Here is a 21,125-nt window from a genome sequence, read left to right as displayed (position 1 = left end):
CTGGGAAACATGCCTGCAACTGCTCCCTGAAGACATGTTTCTCTTGAGGCGTTGGCTTGTCTTTGAAAGTAGCTAACTCTCCATTAACGTTTTTCCCGCTAGGTCATCCTATTTCAATATTGACGGCGCGAACTCTTCCTCATCTGTCCATAGCGTTCCCACCACCGCTGACCCTCAGCCGCTGAAACACGGTGTTCAATCGAAGGCAGTTCTGATCAGTCATGCAGGAGAAACTCAATTCAGCATTCTGTTCGCACCGACAGCATCTGACAGCCAATGTTCTTGCCTCCCAGCAGCACTGCCAACAGTCATGGTTTTTGCTTGTTTCTTGTGGACCTGCAGAATGACAATGAGCCCCAAAGGCACTGCCATGCACAGCCCAAGTTAGTGACCCTACTGCACTTTCACTGTTGCTTCCAGCGTCCTGGAACAGGAAAAGATCATTACATGCTGAGCCCGAGGTGGTATTGATTATTACCTAACAATACAAAGAAAGGAGGGAGCAAAGTACTTGGGCCTGATTCTGACTCGCCCCAGTGTAACACTGTTGGTTCCATTAGGTTACGCCTGATGTACATTACTGTAAATGAGATCTGGATCAGGCCCATTAGCTCAGCCACTTAGCACTCATTTGAGCCAAATTCACCACTGGTTGCAACTCTACTGAAGTTAATAGAATTATGCCAGCCAGAAATATGGCCCTTCATCTTCAAAGAGATTTAGAACCACTAATCCATTAACTCTCCCTGCGAGGTAGGTAAGTAAATCTCTTTCTCCCCAATTTACAGGTGGAAAAACTGGGACAGAGGTTGATGACTTCCCCAGGCTCACAAAGGGAGTGGGTATCATGGCCATGATTAGTGCTCAGAGGTTCCTGACTGTCATTCCTGCTCTCAGTGCATTAGAGACACATCCATCCCAAGGACCATCAGCCACATCTTTTGTTTCCTGGCAGCCTTTTCCTTGGAGCCATTTCTCACTCCTGAATGAGTGATCCCAGGAGTGTATCTGCACCAGACTGCTGGCCACTGTGCTCACTGGGGTTAGGAAACAATACATTTCACTACTAAAATTCCAGATGAAAGTTGTGTCTTAAATACACAGGGCTAAATTCACTCTGACACAGACCCCAGCAGAAGAACCCTAGCAGCAAAAGTTTAGCCAGTGAGAATGGTCACAAGGGCTCTGTACACCAGTACTCCACAGATGTTGTAGCTAGCCTACATCCAAACAAAAACGGGCACTGTCCTGCAGGAGAGTGGGTAGGACTCAGCATATCCCTTACGCAGCCTCTGCTAGCTGGACTCCTCTGGTGGCCCAGCAGCTAGTTAAAGCTGTCCCTACTTGGTGGAATTCCTGATGGCGGGATTCCCGTGAATCAGCCCCCAGCGCTCATCAGCCTCTGCTGGCCCCAGAGGTTCAGTTCCTGCCCCCTTGTCCCAGTGGTGCGTGAATTAAGCCTGTAACTTCTAAGAGATCACTTTACATCTTTTGCTTTACATTTTCAATATAGTGAGAGTGACACTAACTAATTTAAACTGCACACAGGGGGCCAGTAGGAACAAGTGATGGCTGAGCTCATGCAGCAGGCAAGAACAGCGTGTTGTTTTTTTTTTTAAAACGGGCCATGCTGCTAGATCTGGCAGCTTCTTTTTCATGAATACCTCGGTCTTTGTTGTACCCCATTTCCGGTGTTTCACGGCTACTCCTGGCTAGTGCTCATTGAGGTGAGAGCACAATGCTCTGACTAGGCCACAATTCAAAATGACAGCTCAGAAAGGGCCAGGCTGTAGAGCACTCACCCCATTCTGGTGAGTGCTTACTCTCACGAGCAGTCGCATTGCAACCACTGAGTAAGGGCTCAACAACCCGGTCCCGAGCCAGGAAAGAAACACTGCAAAGATCCTTCCTAGATAGTAATAATAAAAGGTAAACAATATTTGAAATTAGTAGTTGGTCCCTAACAAAATCTCTCTCCTGTGAGTGCTCCAGCCAAACTTGCTGGTGAGATTTGAAGGCAGCTTTTCCAAGAATGTGAGGTCCTAATGTGACCCATCAGTGTGTGAGACCTGTCCCTCTCTGTGCCTGATCCACAGAGGCTGAGTCCACTAGCTATACAACCTGGCTTTATAGCTCAAGCTGCAGAGACTCCTGCTTTTAGCTCTGGAGGTCCCTGGTTCAATTTCCAGTTTCAGTCAAGATGGCAGCCATCACGCTACCATTAGGCAATGAGTATTTCCAGCACTGCAGCACCTTTCCTAGTTGTACCCTGTTATCTCACTGTAACAAAGCTTTCTGGCATGTGGGTCTAGCTCATTGCGAGGTGGTGTTCACCAAAGTAACTTTGTAAAGTAAATTACATAATGAGCAGATATGGACTTCTGTTGAGGTGAATATCAAGATCTATTGATCGGAGAAGTAACTGAGCAAAAACACATCTTGAGATTTGCTGAAATTACAAGTCAATATGTCTCATTGCAGATATTTATTGTTATGATAATTCAGCTAGGCCAACTGTACCCAACAGCTAGACGTTGTATCCACACTTTAACATTTGAAAGGGCAGATGAAGTTAGAAGTCCATAAAATACTATTATTCACCTCCTGAAAGATTAATAATAGTTTCCATTGAATTCAACCATCATGAGACTGGTGTCTACCCAGCTGCATCTGTGATCTGATTGGTTAATGTGTTCCAGAACTCAGTATTATTGCCCCTTTGAGGAGGTGAATGAAAACAGATGCAAATTTCTACCAGTCAACAATCAGCCAGATTTTTGTTTTTGTATTAACAACGAGCGAGAGAACGGCAACAGCTGAGCGTTCAGATTGTTGGTATGTGTCACAGCGAGGCTGCAGTGAATTGGTCTGTATCCACATGAAATGGCATTGATGGTGACATGCTGCTTGGAAGGGCCACTTTCTCCCCCATCTCTGCTTGCTCATGCTAATGAATGTTTTGTTATGGAACCAGTGTAATACAGTAATGGGTAGATGTTCAGTTTAAGATGGTGAAGGTGAGACTCCAGACTGTAACTTGACCCCACATGCCATGGTAACTGAGATTTCCACAACACGGTTTTATTGAGGGAGACAAAGGTTTGGTGCATTTCTCTTCTGTCTCAGCAGCATTACGAGCGGGAGACTGCGGAATATGTCTGCTAAACAACTACTTAGTTACTGATCAAATTTGACTTGTAATATGTACTGTACATCAAAGTTCTTTTAACTGTTACCACTGACAGGATCAGAATGCAAAGCACAGGGCTAATGTGTAGACATTTCTGACCAAATATATATTGTGTAAGTGGAGTCACCACTAGCTGTGTAGAGAGTATTGCACTGTACAACTCATGCTCAAGGAAGATCTCTTCAGTAAGTAGCCACAGCAGCTTTGCAGAAATCAGACTCTGACGTTTTAAGCCCAAATTGTTTGGAAGAACTGGAAGCAATTCAGCTTGTGCAGTTTTAGAGCTAACTATTGTGTATGGAAAATACTCATCTGTACCAAGAATGTAAGAAATACTCTAATTTATTCAATACTTTGTTTCACAATGCATTTCACATTGACTGTTGCCATTGAACAAAACCTTATCTCAGGTCATTCGCATTCATCTCCTGTCTATAGATTTTTTTTTTTTAATCCTTCTCATTTACTTAGGTTATTCAGTAATTGCCAAATGGGTTACGGTGCAGTGCTGCAGACTCTGTGTATTACAATATTCCAATGGCTATTTACAAAAAATGTTATAGACCCACCCAATGAGGTTAGCCAGTAAAAGATGAACTTTCCACTAGAATTTAATACGATAAATAAATCTGATGGGAGGAGGGACTGAAAATGGAGTGTGTTAAAATTTAATTCCCAAAACATGTTGTTGATTTTTGGCTCATGTTGATTAACCCCAGTGCCCTAGCTAATGATGCTTGCACAACGTAATACTCGGGTGGGGGCTAAATCCTGCACTACTGCTGTCACTGATCTATTCAGACCTTGTAATATGAGGCCAACTATACACACTTCTCATAATTTTATTTCAAAAGCAGATCATTTTGTTGTAGCATGTTGCGATTACATGTCTTGGCTACAATGGTTAAAAAAATCCTTTTGAATGAGTGGACAGTCAAGACTAGTATTTATTGAAAAAACAAAAACTAAATTGTAAGCACTTTTTTGTAAAACCAATGTCTGTTTTGTTACATACTTTTAATGTTGTGCTTTGTAAATGTCTGATTTGTGTAATAAATAAAGTTCATGCAAGTAGAAGTGCTGGCACTTACATCAAGAAAATGATGTAATTCCATTTGATTTTTAAAATTATTTTCTGGCTTACTAATCAAACAGCAACCCACCCAGTTTTTCTCTTTTATTATTTTGTTAAAGGAGAGTTCAACAAATGTTCCTGGTAAATGGATATAATTTCCTAGTTAGAAAACCAGTTGTTAAAGAATAACTGGTGTATGTTATTACAATGATCAGTCAATATCAAAGTAGTGAGCAAAAGAAGGGTAAAGAAATACACCAGGACAGCTAACTGGGCCTTGGGGAAATAATGCTAAGCTAGAGCTGAATGCCTTCAGCACTGAATTTGAGGCAGTCTCTTTAGTACATTGTTTTGTATGTTGAGGCTTAATAATGTGTATATATTGATCCTACTACACTGCACACCTCTCAGGAATATTAGGATAAGTATAGCAAGCTTATTTCCATGGCTTCATGTGAACGTAGTTAATTAAATGATCCTTCCAATTTTATTATGCTAACAAAGGCTACAAAACTACATTCACATAATGGTAGGGACTGATCTAAATCCACAAAGACATTCAGACTTAAGGATGAATCAAATTATGTTTTCCAAAATCAGGGTAGAAGCTAAAGCTGTGTTCAGTGTTTAGGTTTATATCCAGTTATTTCATCCCAGCCTTTCCGGCAGGTGCGAATGATCCATTCATGTTCATCATCATCTGAAAGGGAGAAAAAGAAATTGTCAAATCTTACAGATTCAGACCTGCTCTTTGCATAGAGGAGTCCAGATCAGACAGGCAATTTTCTTTGAGGAATAAATGTATTTTTAAAATACTTCTTGCTTAGCCAACAGATCCTGGGTACAGTTTTGTTGGCATTTGCCAAGATTCAAACATATATAACAGAAGGAAGCAACACCGGTTTTATGGTAATAGATCTGATCATTAGGCTATCTGATCAAATTAACTGTTTGGAACTCATGCAAAAAATTGTAACACTTCCTTGTATATAGTATAATTTCTGGTCTCATGCTCATTTACAGTGTGATACCAGTACCAATAATGAGGATCTAAAACTTTATCAATGTTGGTGTCAGTTTATGAAAATTGCAGTTGGTGAAAAGTCCAGAGTCAAAGCCCCGGTTTGTTTGAATTTTTTTTTTTTTACAGCTCTTCTTCCAACATTATTATACAAAAATGCCACATTACAACAGATAGCAACAAGCTGATGGAAGTACTTTAGACAATCTTCTGCATCTCCCAAAATTATTCAATGTCTGTCATGTTGTTATCTCTCAGAGAGAGACAAGGTGAAAAGTGAAAACCCAAAAGGCAATTTGGAGAAAACACCTATCCAGCAAAGTGTGAATAGAAATATTTTGAATAATTACAGAAAAGTATAACTTGATAAACATAAGTAGTTAGGGTCTGTCAGTTGAAGGGACTAAAAACAGCCTGTCTGAAAAACCTGTTTGATAGGCTTTTACTTTTGTTGGTGATCAGATAAAAATATTAATTATATCGTTTTAAAGAGTACCAGTATCTATTTTCTTATTCAAATGAAACATACTGTAGCAGAGCTACTTCTGTTTACTGTCATCTTTACAAATTCCGATCAATGTTTGCAATTTGTGCTTCTAACCAACCTAGTTCCAAATGTCAAGGATTTTGTAGCAATGTAATCAGCAATGCTTACCTGAAAGAGAACATACTGACCTTGTCAGATATTTTTAAAAAAAGAAACACAATGCTAGTGAGGAATCAACTTCTGAAGGGAGACTTCTGCTTATGCGTTGGGCCTTTATTATGTTTATATAGCAACCTTTAAGTTTAAAAAGTCATATAAATGCAGCTGTGCTGGTCTAACAAGGAGAGAAGCAAACAAAGGGTATATGGCAAAGAGGTGCCCCTTTATTAAAAACTTAAGTTTGTTCTTAAGTCCCATTGCCTTCAGTGGGCTTTAGATCAAACCCTATCTGCTCGTCTTTTCCTTTTTCTGTTTCCCTTTCCTATTTTCCCTGCCATCTTAGCATCTTTTTTCATTCATGGTCAAGTGGAACAAGTGCAGGCACTCATGGCCTGGGGGTGCTGCTCATGCTGAGCCCTGCTACAGCACCAGTGAATGTAGACTTAACCAAAGCATATGCCCAAGCTTTTGTCCCAAGTCTAAACGGTGGCACTTGTCACAAAACCCTCTACAAACAGCAGTCAGCAATGCTTGTGAATCAGAGGAGGTTTTCCCCAAGAGCACACTACTGTGTGTTACTCTTCTGCACACAGTTACTAATTTATACACACAGCAGTTATTTGAGCTTGTCACCTCTCTCACAATTCCACACTCAGGGATGATGTTTTGTAAAAGCTTACTCTGCTATGAAGGGGGCTGTGGAAAAGACTGCTGTATTGCTCATGATCTCTCTCATTAGTTTAGTCTGTAGATGTGCTTTAACTACTGTAACGCATGATACAGTGATATTTTCATAACATACCCCAAGTGGATACATTGCTTTCTCTGTCCACCTCAGCAAGTATATGATGCATCTTTTGCTCTATTCCTTGGCATGAGTACATCATTAATAAAACACCCAATTATAGTGTTCTTTCTTTCTGTCTTGAAGGAAATAAGCCAGGAGAAAATAAGCACCACCGGAATAACTTTTTAAAAAGGATGACTAAAAAGAAGAGAAAAAACACTGAATTTGTTTAAGGTCTGACACTGAAGTCCTTAGGCGGACACATCCCACTGAAATCTGTGGTAGGACTGCAAAGTTGGCCCCTATGGGTATGTCTACACTGCAATAAAACACCGCCGGCTAGCTCAGGTCAGCTGACTCGGGTTGGCAGGGCTCGGACCGTGGGGCTATAAAACTGCAGTGTAGATGTTTGGGCTCATGCTGGACTCAAAACTGTGAGACCCTGCAAGGGGGGAGGCTTCCAGAGCCCAAGACAGGGAGTAATCAATAAATCATGTGCAAGCTGTGATTATTTTGCATGTCAGGTTCTATTTCTGCACTCCAGATGCTCCAATATTATGGAGAGGAGGCCATGAAGTACCTAGATGAGCTAGATAGTGTGCAGACTGTTAGTGTCTATATGATTATGAACCTCCTCAATGTAAGAGTTGTTACTCTGGACTTGTAATAACTGCAAGAAATGAAATTGTCTGTTTCTGTCAAAATGAGGAAATCAATCAAAAACTCCACTTGCTAAACACCACCTGTATCCATTGCTTCCTTTGATAAAGATCATATTGTTTAGGAGAGTTGCATGAAGTGAGCAAACTGCCTTCCTGGTAACGAATCTGCATTGGTCATGTAATTCTGCTGCTCAGCTGACCAATATGAAAGGCCCAAAACGTTTTTGACTTCAGTTAATGAGTTTTCAACAGGAGCCTGGTCCATCCAGCTTGATGCAGAAGGAAACTTATTTTTCAATAGACAACATGCACATAAGTCTTTTCTTCTAAGGATTTTAGTCTCTCATCCAGGCCCAGCACCACCATAGCTCAGCTCATGCAGCCATCTGATTCTGTGCACAGTAAGTATCAGCAAATAAGCATTGATAAAGACTACGTACAATTTTCACAAAGACTGAATTGTAAGGAGATGTCCCAATGGAGTCAGTTATTACCAATTTACACTTTGAATAGAAAGAAGAGCTTGTCTGGTGAAGGGACTACAGCACATTGTCCTACCTTAGGGCACCCTCTGCTTCATTTAGAGGAATATAGCAATTACCCCACTGGATCTGACCTGTGATCCATTTATTATTATCTGTATTACTGTGGTGTCTAGGAACCCAAGTCATGGCCCAGGACCCCCTTTGTTCAAGGTGCTGTACAAACAAAGAACAAAAAGATGGTCTATGCCCCAAAGAGCTACAAATCCAGGTTTTAGTCTCTGACAGTGGCCTGTATCAGCTGCTTCAAGGCAGACGCAAGAAACCTCATAGTGAAGAATTTGCAATAATATGTACACAAGGAAAGCATCTTCCTACCCACTCTCATTTAGCAATTGACTTATACCTAGAATCCTCCTAAGATTTTGACTGCAATAACATCTTGTGGCAATAAGTTCACGCAGTTAAGTAGGCATGGTATAGAAAAGCATTTCTTTGGATAGTTTAAGTTGGCGGCCTTTCATTTTCATTGCATGTCTCCATGCTTTGCATTACGGGAAAGGGATATATAGGCGCAACTGATCTACTTTACCTATACGTCATTATTTTGTATACCTCTATCATGTCCCTCTCTTCTTTGTCTCCTCTCCAAACAAAACCATGGTATCCTTTCTATATTTCTAACCCCATTCAGCACTCATCCGCGGACACCTCCTCTTTCTTTTCCGAAAGTGGGTGACCAGAACGTAACATTTTATTTAGGGTGAGGGTGTGTCACAGGCTGGCATATTTTCAGTATTATTTTCCATCCCCTTTCTTATGCCTCCTAACATTTTATTCACAGCTGAGCTGCACTAAAAAGAGAAGCTGGCTGAAAACGGCATACGGAGCTGAGAACTCACTCAAGTGGAAAAGAAAGTGGAAGTGAGCTGAGCAGGGCGCTGTCTGCAAACCTCCACTCACGCTCACAGTCCCACTGACTTCTAATCATTGTCTTCGATGGGGCTGCAGCCCTGGAAGGTAGGTAAAATGCACTGGGAGCCACAAAAAGAAACAGGGACGCCATATCCACAATGAAGGACCTTGACCAAAATATCTGGAACCTCCAGGACTGTTATCCAACTAGTGGCACCTCAGAAATATTCCTTAGACTGAGGTAAGGGAAATGAAGGATCCTATTCAGGATAGCTAGAGGAACCACAAAAATATAGATCCAAAGGGGTCCAGGGATTAGCTATGTGTAAAGAGGCAGAGAAATATTAGAACATAAAGAGTTAAGCTATGGTTAAACGTACTTTTGCCACGCTAAAGAAGACTGGTTGATAATTACTGTAGTTTTAGGGCTATTTGAATCAGTGCAGCTGCAACCTCTTCAGTAGTAACCCCTGAAACAAGACAAACTGGGTTTATTGTACTGAACAAGTCTTAAAGCTCCTCCCTGATTGTTAATAATTGGCAGCAATGGACTTAACAGCCTCTTGACTACCCTTTTTACACTCTACCTGACTGTGCAGCTAACAATTTAAATCACAGATGCCGATCCTTCTTTGTGGCAGCTGCTTGTTAACTACACGTTCCCCTTTTTCTGTCGCTGGCGGCTTCCATAACCCTGCAACACCAGGGTTAGACTGGAGAATCACATTTCATCAATATTTAAAATGGAATTAAACCTTGACATTTGATTAATGCTACCAGATAGCTTGTTGTAATTACGTTTTTACAAATTGCGATTGTCTGAATATGTTAATATGATTGTCTGAGCACATCTTCACCTTCAGAAGTAATTTTTCTTAAAAAAAAAAAATACAAACTCTTTAATCAACTGTACATTATCATCCTGGACAGAATTAGGTAGTGTGTAGTTCTTCACATTGTGTGTTGAATTTTATTTCAGCTCATTTATCTTTAAAAGTTTATTCTTTCTCCATTTTCTTCAGCAGCATCAGTAGAATATACATTCATGAAATATATTCTGCTAAAATGGGCTACTTTCATGTTCAAATTTTGAAAATAAAGGACATTGCTTTGTATGAAAACATTGATAACATCCAAGGAGGCCAAGTTTGCTTAATAACTTACTCTAAAGTTAGTGAAATCTAATAATTTGCACAAATATAGTTGAAGTCTTGAGGCAAACTGAGGACTTGCTAGGTGAGCCATTAGAATACATCATCTGATTCTTTTGAATGATTTCTGTGCCTTTTTGTTTCCATCCAAACTGTGATACTCTACCTTCCAATCTGCTACAAGCCAACAACAGGCCTCCACCACTCTGCTAAACCGTATTTGCATCTTTCTATAATCTCCCACGGCATTAATACTTGGTGACTCTCACAAGGAGAAAACCATGCACTGTCCCCTTAAACATCCCGTATGTTAGAATGTGATTGTCTGCATCTGTGTTAGGGCCTGATCCTGCAATCCTTACCCACAAGAGCTGTCTCACTGAAGCTAATGTGACTACTAGCATAAGTAAGAGCTACTTTGCCTTGAGCAAAGGTTGCAAAAGAGGGCCTTTGCATTGTCTGCTCCTTGGAACAGAAACTATGTCTTCTTCTAATCTATGTCAGTGCCAAGCATATTCTCAGTGCTTCGTAAATAACGACAGCTGTTCATTGTCTCACATACCTGACTCCTCCCATCATCCATGGTGCAGTTTATCATGTTCTTCCATTCCACAATTATAGCCATCTGTGATAGCATCACAGCCATCACATCTACTGCCTCTCCCCAAAATCTCCAGCACCCCCTTCCTTACCACACCTAACTTCAACAACATCAGTGCTGGCAAGAAAATGGAAAATATGTATCCAATTAACCTTTACTTCCACAAGCAAACTCTCACCGTTCCATTTCCATTTAATTGCGTAAATCCAAAATGGCCTCAAAATGAACTTTCCATCTCCTACAAAACTTGTTTTCACACGTACTGTATAGCTGAACACAAACCCCTATACTGTTTGGGTCAAAACTTTCTAAGTGGATTCGCAATGGGATGGCTAACACACAAACAAAGTTGTTGTTCTTGGCATGCTGCTATTTGGAATTTAAACCTTCACAGGTTTCAAAGCGATAATTATATTAGGCTCAGGAAACCACAATGAACAATATATCAGCAAAGGCTACAGTTGTTTACATGATTGCAGTGATTTAGTAATGTGATGCATGTATTAATATTAACACCATGTTAGCCATGCTAGCTGCAGCAGAGAGGGCTAATCATACTGGTTAATAAACTGCTTTTTTGAATGGGGTAAATTGACTAGTAAAACTTAGAAGCCAGATTCAATTTTTAAAAATGCTCTCTAGGTTACATAGCATAGAGTTCTCAATTATAGCTGTAGCTTGCACAGCCTTTAGCTGTGAGGAAGACATAAGTATGTATTTTGCAGTCATGTCCAAAATGTGCTAGATGCTTTCACGGGGAAGACACAGTCCCTGTACGACAGAAAATACAATCTAAAAAGACAACAGCCAGTGAAGGGTGGGGAAAAGGGTACAATCAAAGTGATCAGGGTGATGACAGTCACACAGCACTTCATTCTATGAGATTAGGGTATTTTCTCTTTAAATTAAACACAATGAATTCCTCCCCACCCTCAGTCTTCCCATTCAGCCCCCCTGACTTGGCCCCACAGCAGTCCCCAGTATCAATCCCAGCAATCTTCTCCCCGCTCTCTTATGTTTGGGTTCCTTCTCACCACCCAAAGAGCAGTTTGTTCCTAAGGTAAATAAGTGAGTTAAATAAAGATGTTACTTGGTAAGTTTCTTGCTAGTATTGTAGAAGATGGGATTGTGGTATTCCTCAATCCTTACTCCTGTAAGGAATCCCATTGAAAGTCAATTGATCTGTATTATTTGTTAAATGCTGTCTATCAGCTAGGCACTGCACAAGACAGACTTTAAGACAAGCCCTGCCCCCAAAAGCTTACAGTTTAGAAGACAGTCACAGGAAGATAAGATGAACTAGGAGACCCAGAGGAAGGGGTTTATAATAACAAATATTCTGTCCCTCTTGTTGATCTAATATTTTCCATATTTTCTATCTGGGGGCTTCACAGAAGTGGGGGTTTTGGAAGATGGGGGAGTGGGACATTGGGGAGTAGCATGAATATGGGGCAGCACAGAAGAAGATAAATGGTGGGAATAGAAGAAGGGTGGGGAAAGGGGACAACAGGGAACATAATAGGAGACAAGATCCAAGGCACAGTTTGGAGTAAAATCGAGCAACACCTTGAGGTCAAGGGAAGCAAGGGGAGCGACTTGGTCAGATGGCCGACAAGTAAGATACTTTTTGCTATGGCATTTTGGTGGGATTAGACTGTAATATCAGATAGTTCAGAAAGAGGAGTGAGCAGCAGGCAAGGCAGGAGATGACGAGGACAACTGTTTTAGCTGTTTGGGAAAAAAAGCAATAGGCTACTCAGGCTCATAAGGACTACTTGTGTGAGCAAGGGTTACAGGCTTGTATCTATATGTATGTACAGACCTGAGCACAACTTTTTCTTCACCTGTCTTTGCTTGTTTTTCAGGAGAAGTAAGCTTGCCAGCCCCAAGCAGAGAGATCAATGAATTGCAAACAAACAGCATTTGTCACAAAAATATGTAAAATTTAAAATTCACTGGATTTGTCAAATTGATAAAAAAAAATCCACAAAAATAGACACAATTTGTTTTGTTCAGAGCCCAGAGGTAAAGACTAAGCACTTCAAATTAATTTCTGCAAAAGCTTTTTTTTTTTTTTCCTAAACAGGTCTGGATCCCAGTCCTTGAAGAACATACTGATTACCAACAATTTTTCAGAGCTTTACAAAAACATTATTTCTTTTGTTGTAGTGAAACGCAGAATCAGCCATCTGGCAATTGCCCCAGAGCTAAAATCTTTTACATGACATATAATTCAAAATGATTAAATATACAACAGCAAATAGCTGTAGCATTGCACTTGAAATAGCATGAACTTTTATTGCCGATCAAAACTGATTTCTTTAGCTTAACAAGTATCCATAGAACAATTATTTGAAGAGCTTTTAAGATTTTCAACAAACAAATATATAAATTACTAAATAATTTGTCTTATAAGTAGACATTCAAATCACTAGGAAGCTAAGTTCAGTCGAAGAATGAAAATATTATTCTCTTTATGTAGATATTTTGTGGTGAAGGGCTTTTCTTTTCCTGTACCTTTGCAAAGGGCATCTGCCAAAAAAGTTCTCAGATTCTCAGGCAATGACTAGGGGCTAGCCTGGAATCAGAGCATTCACCCACTGCCTACATCAATAGAATGGACAACATCAGAGGAGCGCAGAGGAGAATGATGTTCAGCAAGTAATGTTTTTAAGTTTAACTTGCTGCCTCATACCTAGAAAGTTCCCTAGGTCTGCAAGATTGTCAAGTCCTCGCCCCTCTACCAATTCTGATGTCATCTAGAGTCCCTGGCTGCGAGAATGAGCACACAACCTGCTCACATTTGGTACTTGCTAAGAGCGGTATGGAAAGTAATACACTGTGCATGAGTAACGCATGATTTTCAAATAGTTATGGCTTTATTTCTCAACTACATTTCTTCAGACAAAGCAAAGCCCACATTCCTCACTGAGTACTCTATACACACCACATCTAAATTGTAAGACAAAGCTCCTGAAGACAGGAAGGGTGCACGGCATTCCTCAGAGACTGATGGGGAAGAACCCCCGCCTACCCCTGGGTGGGTGGAGCCACGAGACCCATGCCTGCCCTGCCAGAAGCAGAGGGGCAGGACAGGAAGTATAAAAGGCAGCTCAGTTGGGCGAGAGCCGCTGGAGGACACAGATGTCTCCCGCCCGTCGCTGGGACATAAGCCTGATGGAGACCTCCACTGCGCCGAGGACCTGGAGGTTCTGCCAGAGCCACCTGCTGACAGGAACACCGAGGAGCTGTTTGGGACTGCCATTAGCTGTATACCCCGGGGAGATGGAGGACAACCCTGAGCAACAGGTACACAATGACGGGAGTGTAGGAAATAGCCTAGAGACACCAGACTTTAGTCCAGTTGTGTTGTTGTCTGAATCCAGGTCAGCATGTTTTGACTGGATCCCCGCTGATTCAGTGATGGAACCATCTGCCACTGTTAGGGCCCTAGGCTGGCACCAGGTGGAGTAGGGTGGGCCCAGGTCCCCCTACCTCCTGCTGCCAACCCCACCCCTGGAGTGACAGCCTCCCTACCTTAGGCCAAGAGGCCTGCGTTTGTCTGCTGTCTGCCAGAGCTAGGATGTCAGACTATTTGGTGCTCCACTCTGCCCAAGGGCCTGAGCCCCCAAGACTGGTGCTCCCCTGCCTGAGGGCCTGAGCCCCAAGACTGTTTGTGGTCCTGCCTTACCTGAGAGCCTGAGCCCCAGATGGCTTGCTGTCTGGCCCTGTTTAGAGGGCCAGCATCTCAGAGATTGCTAATTCTCCAGTAACCCTTGCCTGAACAGAGGCCCAACTATGTGGGGGCGGGGCCTCCCTCAGATACTGACAGGGAAGGATAGCCACACACATCTACACAATTATTGAATGGATTTTGTCCTTGGATGATCCAGAAGGGATAAATGGAATTTCTTCAAATTTTTCAAGATGATTCACTTCCAGGTTCGTTCAGACCAAGCATGAGAAGTTTCAGTCCCAAGGGTAATGTTAGGAGGAAGCTGCAAGCATGTAATTATTGAGGTTTAGAATTAAAGTGTCATCTCAACCTTCACTATAGTCATATTAGTGACATGTAAATAAACTCTTGATGTTCTAAAAATACAGCAGTTTAAACTACAGAATAAAATAATACTCCTGACTTCTAATAGTAATAATTTACTCAGAAACTCCGCATTTGAGCACTCTGGGACTTTTCTTTTAAGTCACAAGATGCTAGGCTTGTCAAAATCATAACTTGCTTATTAGCTGCTTTGTGACTCCAGCATTAAAAAAACCTTTCCTCTCAACCTGTCTTGAGTCTCTTGGCCAAATTCTGCTCTTAGTTACACATGTGTGAATCCATAGTTAACCTACTGGTTTCAATGAACCTACCCTGGATTTACACTGGTGTAAGTGAGAGAAGGATTTGTCTCTGCCTCCTCTCTGCCCTCCTCTCTAATGTTCTATAAAGAGACAAAGGTACATCAGATACAATTCCACATGCAGAGGGTCAACCCCAAGGCTTATGCACCATCTAAGTCCCAGAGGATGGGCAAGGAGAACAGGCAGCAAAGCAGAATCCATCTCAGACTAGGAGAAGCAGGAGCAGGGGTTGCACCAGTTAAGTTAGCATCAGGAGGACGGAAGCAGAAGGAAAGCATATTACATCACAAACATCTTTGTTTTGTTATCAGTGGGGCAGAACTGCTAGTAACGCTCAGTTATCCCCTTTCACTCCACCTCCTCAGCAGGGAATGACTTCTACTTCTAACTGTAATTTCTCTTTGAAAACTATGGCATCTAGTGTCTACACTCCCAGAATGCCATAGCTCTCCTTTAACCCTGGAATTTGCTCGCCATTTGACAGCAAATCTAAAATCTCATATTTTATGCTTTTCATTGAAAGATGCAAAACTCTAGATATTCATCTTCAGGTCTTTGTATTGGCCAGTCAATAAAAATGGGGTCATGAGTAAGAGTTCTCAAAGGCTATACTCCTTTAGGGCAGTAGGAGGGGTCTAACTCCAAAATGACTGATTGAAAAATGTGAACACCATTTCTTCTCACAAATAGGTATTTCTGCATGTGTTTTCATGTCTGCAATTTTGTGTATTAGATGATATTGGGGGGTAAAAAGAAAAGATCCAAAAAGCACATGAACAGACTACAGAAATTTCAGTATATCACCAAGGAAGGTTTATAAACTGAGAAATAATTTCAAATCTTTTTAAAAAAATTGAAATCCTTGTGACTAGTAACACTAGGAGAAATGAAACTATTGCTTTCATTAAGCACACGGGACCTGCTCTCAATTACACTAGGACTCCGTTGCACCACTTGGCAGTGAGGGGCCTTAATGTAAATGAGTGTCAGGCCCTCGATATTTGTGAAACTGAAGTCCTGCTAACTGAGGCAGGAATCTCTATGATACTCTGTGTACACACATTGCATTAAAGAAAAGCAACCTGCAACAAATTCAAATGGAGCCTTCTCTGTTTCTTGCTAGAAAGATGTTTTGATTCATTGATTGTTTGGCAGGAGTGTCAGTGCCAAAGGCAGAGTGCCTCCTTTCCCTGCTAGCTCCACCAGCAATGAAGCAAGCAGCTTCGCAACAAACAAGGGTGAAAGGCTGGAGTATCCTCAAATCCCACTCCCAGACCTGAGGAAGATGGTGTCATTTAGCTAAACCTGTCAAGCTGTTGTAAGAGCTTCCTGAATGCTTCCTACCATCTGCTTTTGATGCTTTCAAGACTTGGACAGAAGCCTGGAGGTTTTCCTGCTTTTTCCTGACCAACCTATAAAGGAATAGTTCTGGATCTGTTCCCTGTCATTCCAACCTCTTTCCTCAGTTTCTTCTTCCTACAGCTGTTTTTTTTTTAACTGCAGTGGCCTTGTGCCCTGAATTATTTCTCTGGGGGAAGTCAACATTCCTCTGATGTCGAACAAGTGCTGGATCTTTCAATTGTGTTCGTGTTCTTAGAGGAAGGGTATGGCCTACATGATACATTCCTCCTTCACACCCATGTTGACAAATTTAACTTTACGCTAGTATTGGATTCTCAAAGGAATGTTAATATAAAAGAGATCAGAATAATGTACTGCATATTCTACTTACAATTATCTTGTTAGACTGCATTCTATGATGTGATGTTAGTGAATATCGATTGATACAATCTGTAGGCTACAGAAATAAATGTAGCTAAGGACAATGAGTTCAAAGCATACATTTAAAAAACAATAAATTGAATTCCTAGGCGTTCCCGCATGTACTAATCTGTGCAGGTTCCTGTGTTTTTGGAAAGCATTTTACTTATCTTACTCATCAGTAGGCCCACTCTAGTATTTTGGATCAGTGCCATTTGTAATAATCTAAATCAGTATGTATTGAGGGTTTATGAAACAGGCTAAATACTATAGGACATATTTTGTAGCAGATGATACCTACAGTTCTTTTTGTCTCTCCTCTTCCCTGCTCTCCTCCCCCAACACTATATCCAGATTTGTAATCGCACTCAGGACATGATTTTGCAAGTGTGAGCACTGACACAATCCAGCAAGGCACTTAAATATGTCCCTAATTTGAAGCAAGTGAGCAGTCTCACTGCAATCAAAGGGACTATCCCTGTGCTTGAAGTTAAACATATACTTAACTGATCAGGGCAAAGAGCTTGACACCTTGCTGGACTGAGCCCATTGAAAAGATAGATATATATCTTGAAAACACTGTCTTGCTGGGTATCATAATGGAGAATGAGTCTTCCTGGGTTTAAAAGCTATTAAATATGAATCAAATGCATTTATTCATATGTGCCTGTGAAAACATCACTTAGAATTTTGTAAACCATGTGCAGGATGGTTTATGCAACTTTCCTTGGAATTAACTAATTAATACAAACAATCCATGTTGTTTGAAATATTTTAGCTTAGTAGCTGCAGAACTTGAATACAGGTTTTTAAATGTCAGCTATAATCATACACGATTGAATGTATGTGAAACAAAGTCAACTTACACTGAACTTCAAGATGAAAAAAACACATACCTGCATTCCTCAAAAACCTGAGTTTGTAATCAATGACAACTCTGGTATTAGGATTATAGAATCCATCACCACAGTCATAACAGCCTGTTGGAATCGTTCTGGGAGGATCTAAGTTTGTAAGCTGAGAGATACCTGAAAAGACACAGTATAATTTATTAGAAAAACAAAAAATCCCATTTTTTTTACAATTGTACTCTTTTATCAAAATAAATAATGATAATAAATATATATTATTTTACATCTCTGTAACACTTTCCATCACAAGATTTCAAAGCATTTAATAAATTTTACTAAATTAAGATTTCCATCACTCCTATGGCAGGTAATTATTATGACCATTTTGCAGATGGAGAAACTGAAGCACAGAGTGGCCCACCGAGAAAATGTTTGGCACAGAAAGGAAGAGATCTTGGTTACCCTTACTGACAGTCCTGTGATTTAGCCCATAAGACTGATACTATGAACATGCACTGAAAACTCCAAAATGAGTCCAAGAAAGCCTAGCCATGGCTTAAAGAGACATGTCATTGTTCACTATGCCAATATATTATTCAGTGATTATCACATAATTTTTTCACCTTTTAGTCACAGATGAACTAGTAAATGTGTCTAACAGACACATTTTATAGGCTGGACATAAAGTAAGTATATGTTTTCGTATCCACTGAAAATTTGTCATTTTCAAGCCACACATCTCATGTACCATGCTGTTTGTGGATTTCTGTTATTCTTTCAGGTGCTTTAGAACATTATGCAAAATTATGAGTGCAAGATAATATATTTTCTTTTGTTTTATGTTCCAGCTTTCTGTAATAAAAATATGTCTAGAATGCAGTGAATGTGAAACCCATAAAAGGCTTAATCAGATGTCAGAAATTGCTAGGTTACAATGTCCTGCCCTCATGACATGATCACTCAAGAAGAGACTATTCACCACATTTGTCAGTGTCAAGTGGATGGAGTTCTGAAATAAACCAGAATGTTCCTGCTCCAAGTTACTCATGTAGGTGAATTAGTCTCTCTTAATAAACATAGTTGTTGGTTTAAATCCTTCCGGACACAAATGCAACTCAGTACCTGCTGGTTTTAGACCGGAACAGATTTCTGTATAAAATCTTCTGTCGTAGCCATCACAATAATGCCATTTTTTATCTTTGAATTCAAGACCATCTGCAAAAGTGTATTTCCCCTGCAAAACAAATTCAAGTACCGAACTAATAAGTGTGATGAATGGAGTGAAGAATAACAATTTTTTATATCCATTATCAAGGATGCATGTTATCTGAGAATAAATAATATGTAGTTTTGTTCCACATTTAAGTGCAGATGAAAATGATGCCTGCAGATCCATGAGAACCACATTCCATAACCAAATCATTTCCCTGTTCAGTGGGAAATAGCTATTGTACATGCAATAGGGGAAGCCAAAATTGAGAGTGAAAAATGGGAAAGGTGCTGGTTTGATAGCTTCCACTTCTTTCATGATACAAACATTTCTGAATGTACAGTCTTTGAACCAGGGAGAATTTCCCCTAAAGCATATTTGCAGTAACCTTTGGGAGCAAAGGCGTTTTAACTTGCTTTTGAGTACAGAGCAGAGATCAGACTTTAGATAAGATGGGCATACCCCCACCCAATCAGTTTCCTATGACTGCCACAGGGGTTGGCATAGGTGAACTTCCAACCTCCTCGTGTTCTATTCCTATGTTTCTAAGCCTTCAGGATCACATCTAAAGGACTAGTGATATAATACCTCTTTCGATATTCCGCAGTCCCAGATTCCTTCATATTTGCTTCTATTAGGAAAATACAAGGTTCCTTTGCCATGAAACATTCCATCTTTCATTTTGCCATTATATTTGGTTTCAGTTGGGAGAGTATAGCGGCCTTTCCCTTCAATCCTGTGAATGATAATCAGGAATTGTTTAAGAACACTTAACCAGATGTCCAAAAAGGCAAAACAACTGACGAAGAAGGCCTTACTGGTTAAAAAATTGACCTGGTTTAGAGGGGAAGTGAAGGGAGCTATACAAATAAATTTAAAAATCAACAAATTGAAGGAAGGGGAGATTGATAGTAATTAATATAAATCAGAAGCTATGAACTGTAGAAAATTGATGACCATCTTTAAGCACCCTTAGAAAGGGTGGATAATAATGGCTGTTATTTACAAGGCAGCTTTCATCCAACAACCCCCCCCAAATATATTTCAAACTGGATTTACAAACAGGGATCAATGTACCCACCATTTAACCACAGCCATTTCTGGGGCTTAACAGTCCATAGCAACATCACCCAAAAGTTTAGGATAGGATGTGAAAACACTTTTTGCAACAGGAACTACAAGTGGAATGCTAGGGAGACAAAACTGAATCAGCCTTTAAGAATTTGGCCAGGACAATAGGGCAAACACCCCTAATTTTGAAAAAAACAAAACATCTGCCATGGGATCTTTAATAACCATAAGATGTCGGGTTTACATCTGATCCAAAATGTGGTGATGACGACGACAGCAGCAAAGCACCCTCTATCAGCAGGCTGTGGCCTTGGAAGGACGCGTGCAACCTACTGAATCACCAACATCATTTCCTGTAGCATTTGTACGCTACTTACAATTAGTAATAGGACATGTCCTAGACTCTTCCTCCCACTCTCCAGTGTCTCCAGCGAGGCAGTGTGGTTGAGTGATGAATAACATGAAGCCGGTTTATCCTCACATCCCTCAGCATGGTAACTTTAGCCCCATTTTACAGACAGTGATGCAGAGAAGTTAAGGCCCAGATTTTCAAAGATATTTAGGCTCCCACAGATGCACACGGGTGCCCAGTGGGATCTTCAAAAACACCTAGATGCCTAACTGCCATTGATCTCAAGGGGAGTTGGGAGACAGACGATGGGGCACTTTTGAAGATCCCACTAGGCCTATGTGCACCTCTAGGTGCCAAAACACCGTTAGAAATCTGGCCCTAAGTGACTTGCCCAAGGCCACTGGAAGCTGTTTCAGGAGCAGGATGAGACCGCAGCTACGCTTCACTCCCCATCCTGGGCTGTGCCTCTCTCGCATTAAAAGGTCCCAATTTCCAAAGAGGTCCTAACGCAGTCTTGTACTTCCACGCCTGCAATTCTGTGGGCACAAGCAAGTGGGCGTGCAAGGATAGTGCATCTCGGAGCTTTCCCACTTGGGGGTTTTCACACCCAGAGATTTCCACTGCCTAAGATTGTTCACGCTGGGGAATTTTCATACCCTGCGTTTCACACAAGTGCAATGGCCCAGCACTGTGGGGTGATGGCCCAGCCCTGTCCCCCCGTTCCCCAAGGCTGCCCCTCCCCCCTCAGCCCCAGCCCCCACCTGCCATGCACATAGTCTCCGAGGTAGGTGCTGCCCGTGACCTCCATGGGGCCCGCCCGGGATGCGTCCTGCCCTGGGCTGGGCTGGGCAGCAAACTGTCACCATGGTAACAAGCCGGAAGGCGGGGCATGAGGAGCAGGAGCAGGCGGGGACAGAGAACAAGCCCCGCCCCCTGCGTAGTCGACGCGCCGCTGACCCGCTTCTCGCTCGCTCGCCGGTGGCGCATG

The 21,125-nt window shown here is 41.3% G+C and overlaps 2 protein-coding genes across 7 annotated transcripts in view; one reads left to right on the top strand and one right to left on the bottom strand.

Annotated features, from left to right (window-relative positions):
• The window catches only part of LHX6 (LIM homeobox 6), a 44,457-nt gene extending 40,190 nt beyond the window's left edge, over nucleotides 1-4,267 (top strand). For all 4 annotated transcript variants that reach the window (XM_048822756.2, XM_048822752.2, XM_048822754.2 and 1 more), the window contains one exon: nucleotides 103-4,267. In XM_048822756.2, the coding sequence (XP_048678713.1) occupies nucleotides 103-185 (83 nt within the window). In that variant the 3' untranslated portion in view covers nucleotides 186-4,267. The remainder of the gene's footprint in view (nucleotides 1-102) is intronic.
• MORN5 (MORN repeat containing 5) lies at nucleotides 3,517-21,099 on the bottom strand. 3 transcript variants are annotated; one of them, XM_048822759.2, is made up of 6 exons: nucleotides 20,899-21,099; nucleotides 19,303-19,450; nucleotides 18,627-18,738; nucleotides 17,550-17,681; nucleotides 16,625-16,690; nucleotides 13,388-14,528 (listed from the first exon to the last, which is right to left on the bottom strand). In XM_048822759.2, the coding sequence occupies exons 1-5, from the start codon at nucleotides 20,943-20,945 to the stop codon at nucleotides 16,647-16,649; spliced, it is 483 nt and encodes a 160-aa protein (XP_048678716.1). In that variant the 5' UTR covers nucleotides 20,946-21,099; the 3' UTR covers nucleotides 13,388-14,528; nucleotides 16,625-16,646. The 3 variants fall into 3 exon arrangements, with proteins under 3 accessions (XP_048678715.1, XP_048678716.1, XP_048678717.1); XM_048822758.2 differs by lacking the exons at nucleotides 13,388-14,528; nucleotides 16,625-16,690 and adding an exon at nucleotides 3,517-4,965; XM_048822760.2 differs by lacking the exon at nucleotides 16,625-16,690.
• Between the last annotated feature and the right edge of the window lie 26 nt (nucleotides 21,100-21,125).

This window comes from Caretta caretta, chromosome 16 (assembly GCF_965140235.1).
Source record: "Caretta caretta isolate rCarCar2 chromosome 16, rCarCar1.hap1, whole genome shotgun sequence".
NCBI lineage: Eukaryota > Metazoa > Chordata > Testudines > Cheloniidae > Caretta > Caretta caretta.
This window is presented reverse-complemented; position numbering and strand designations above follow the sequence as displayed.

Excerpts from the sequence above, each read along its gene's own strand:
- MORN5 (XM_048822758.2), bottom strand. The coding sequence starts at position 20,945 with ATGGAGGTCACGGGCAGCACCTACCTCGGAGACTATGTGCATGGCAG. Across the intron at positions 19,451-20,898 it reads GGAGACTATGTGCATGGCAG|GATTGAAGGGAAAGGCCGCT; the intron begins GTGGGGGCTGGG and ends TATCATTCACAG. Across the intron at positions 18,739-19,302 it reads ACTGCGGAATATCGAAAGAG|GGGAAATACACTTTTGCAGA; the intron begins GTATTATATCAC and ends TTTGTTTTGCAG.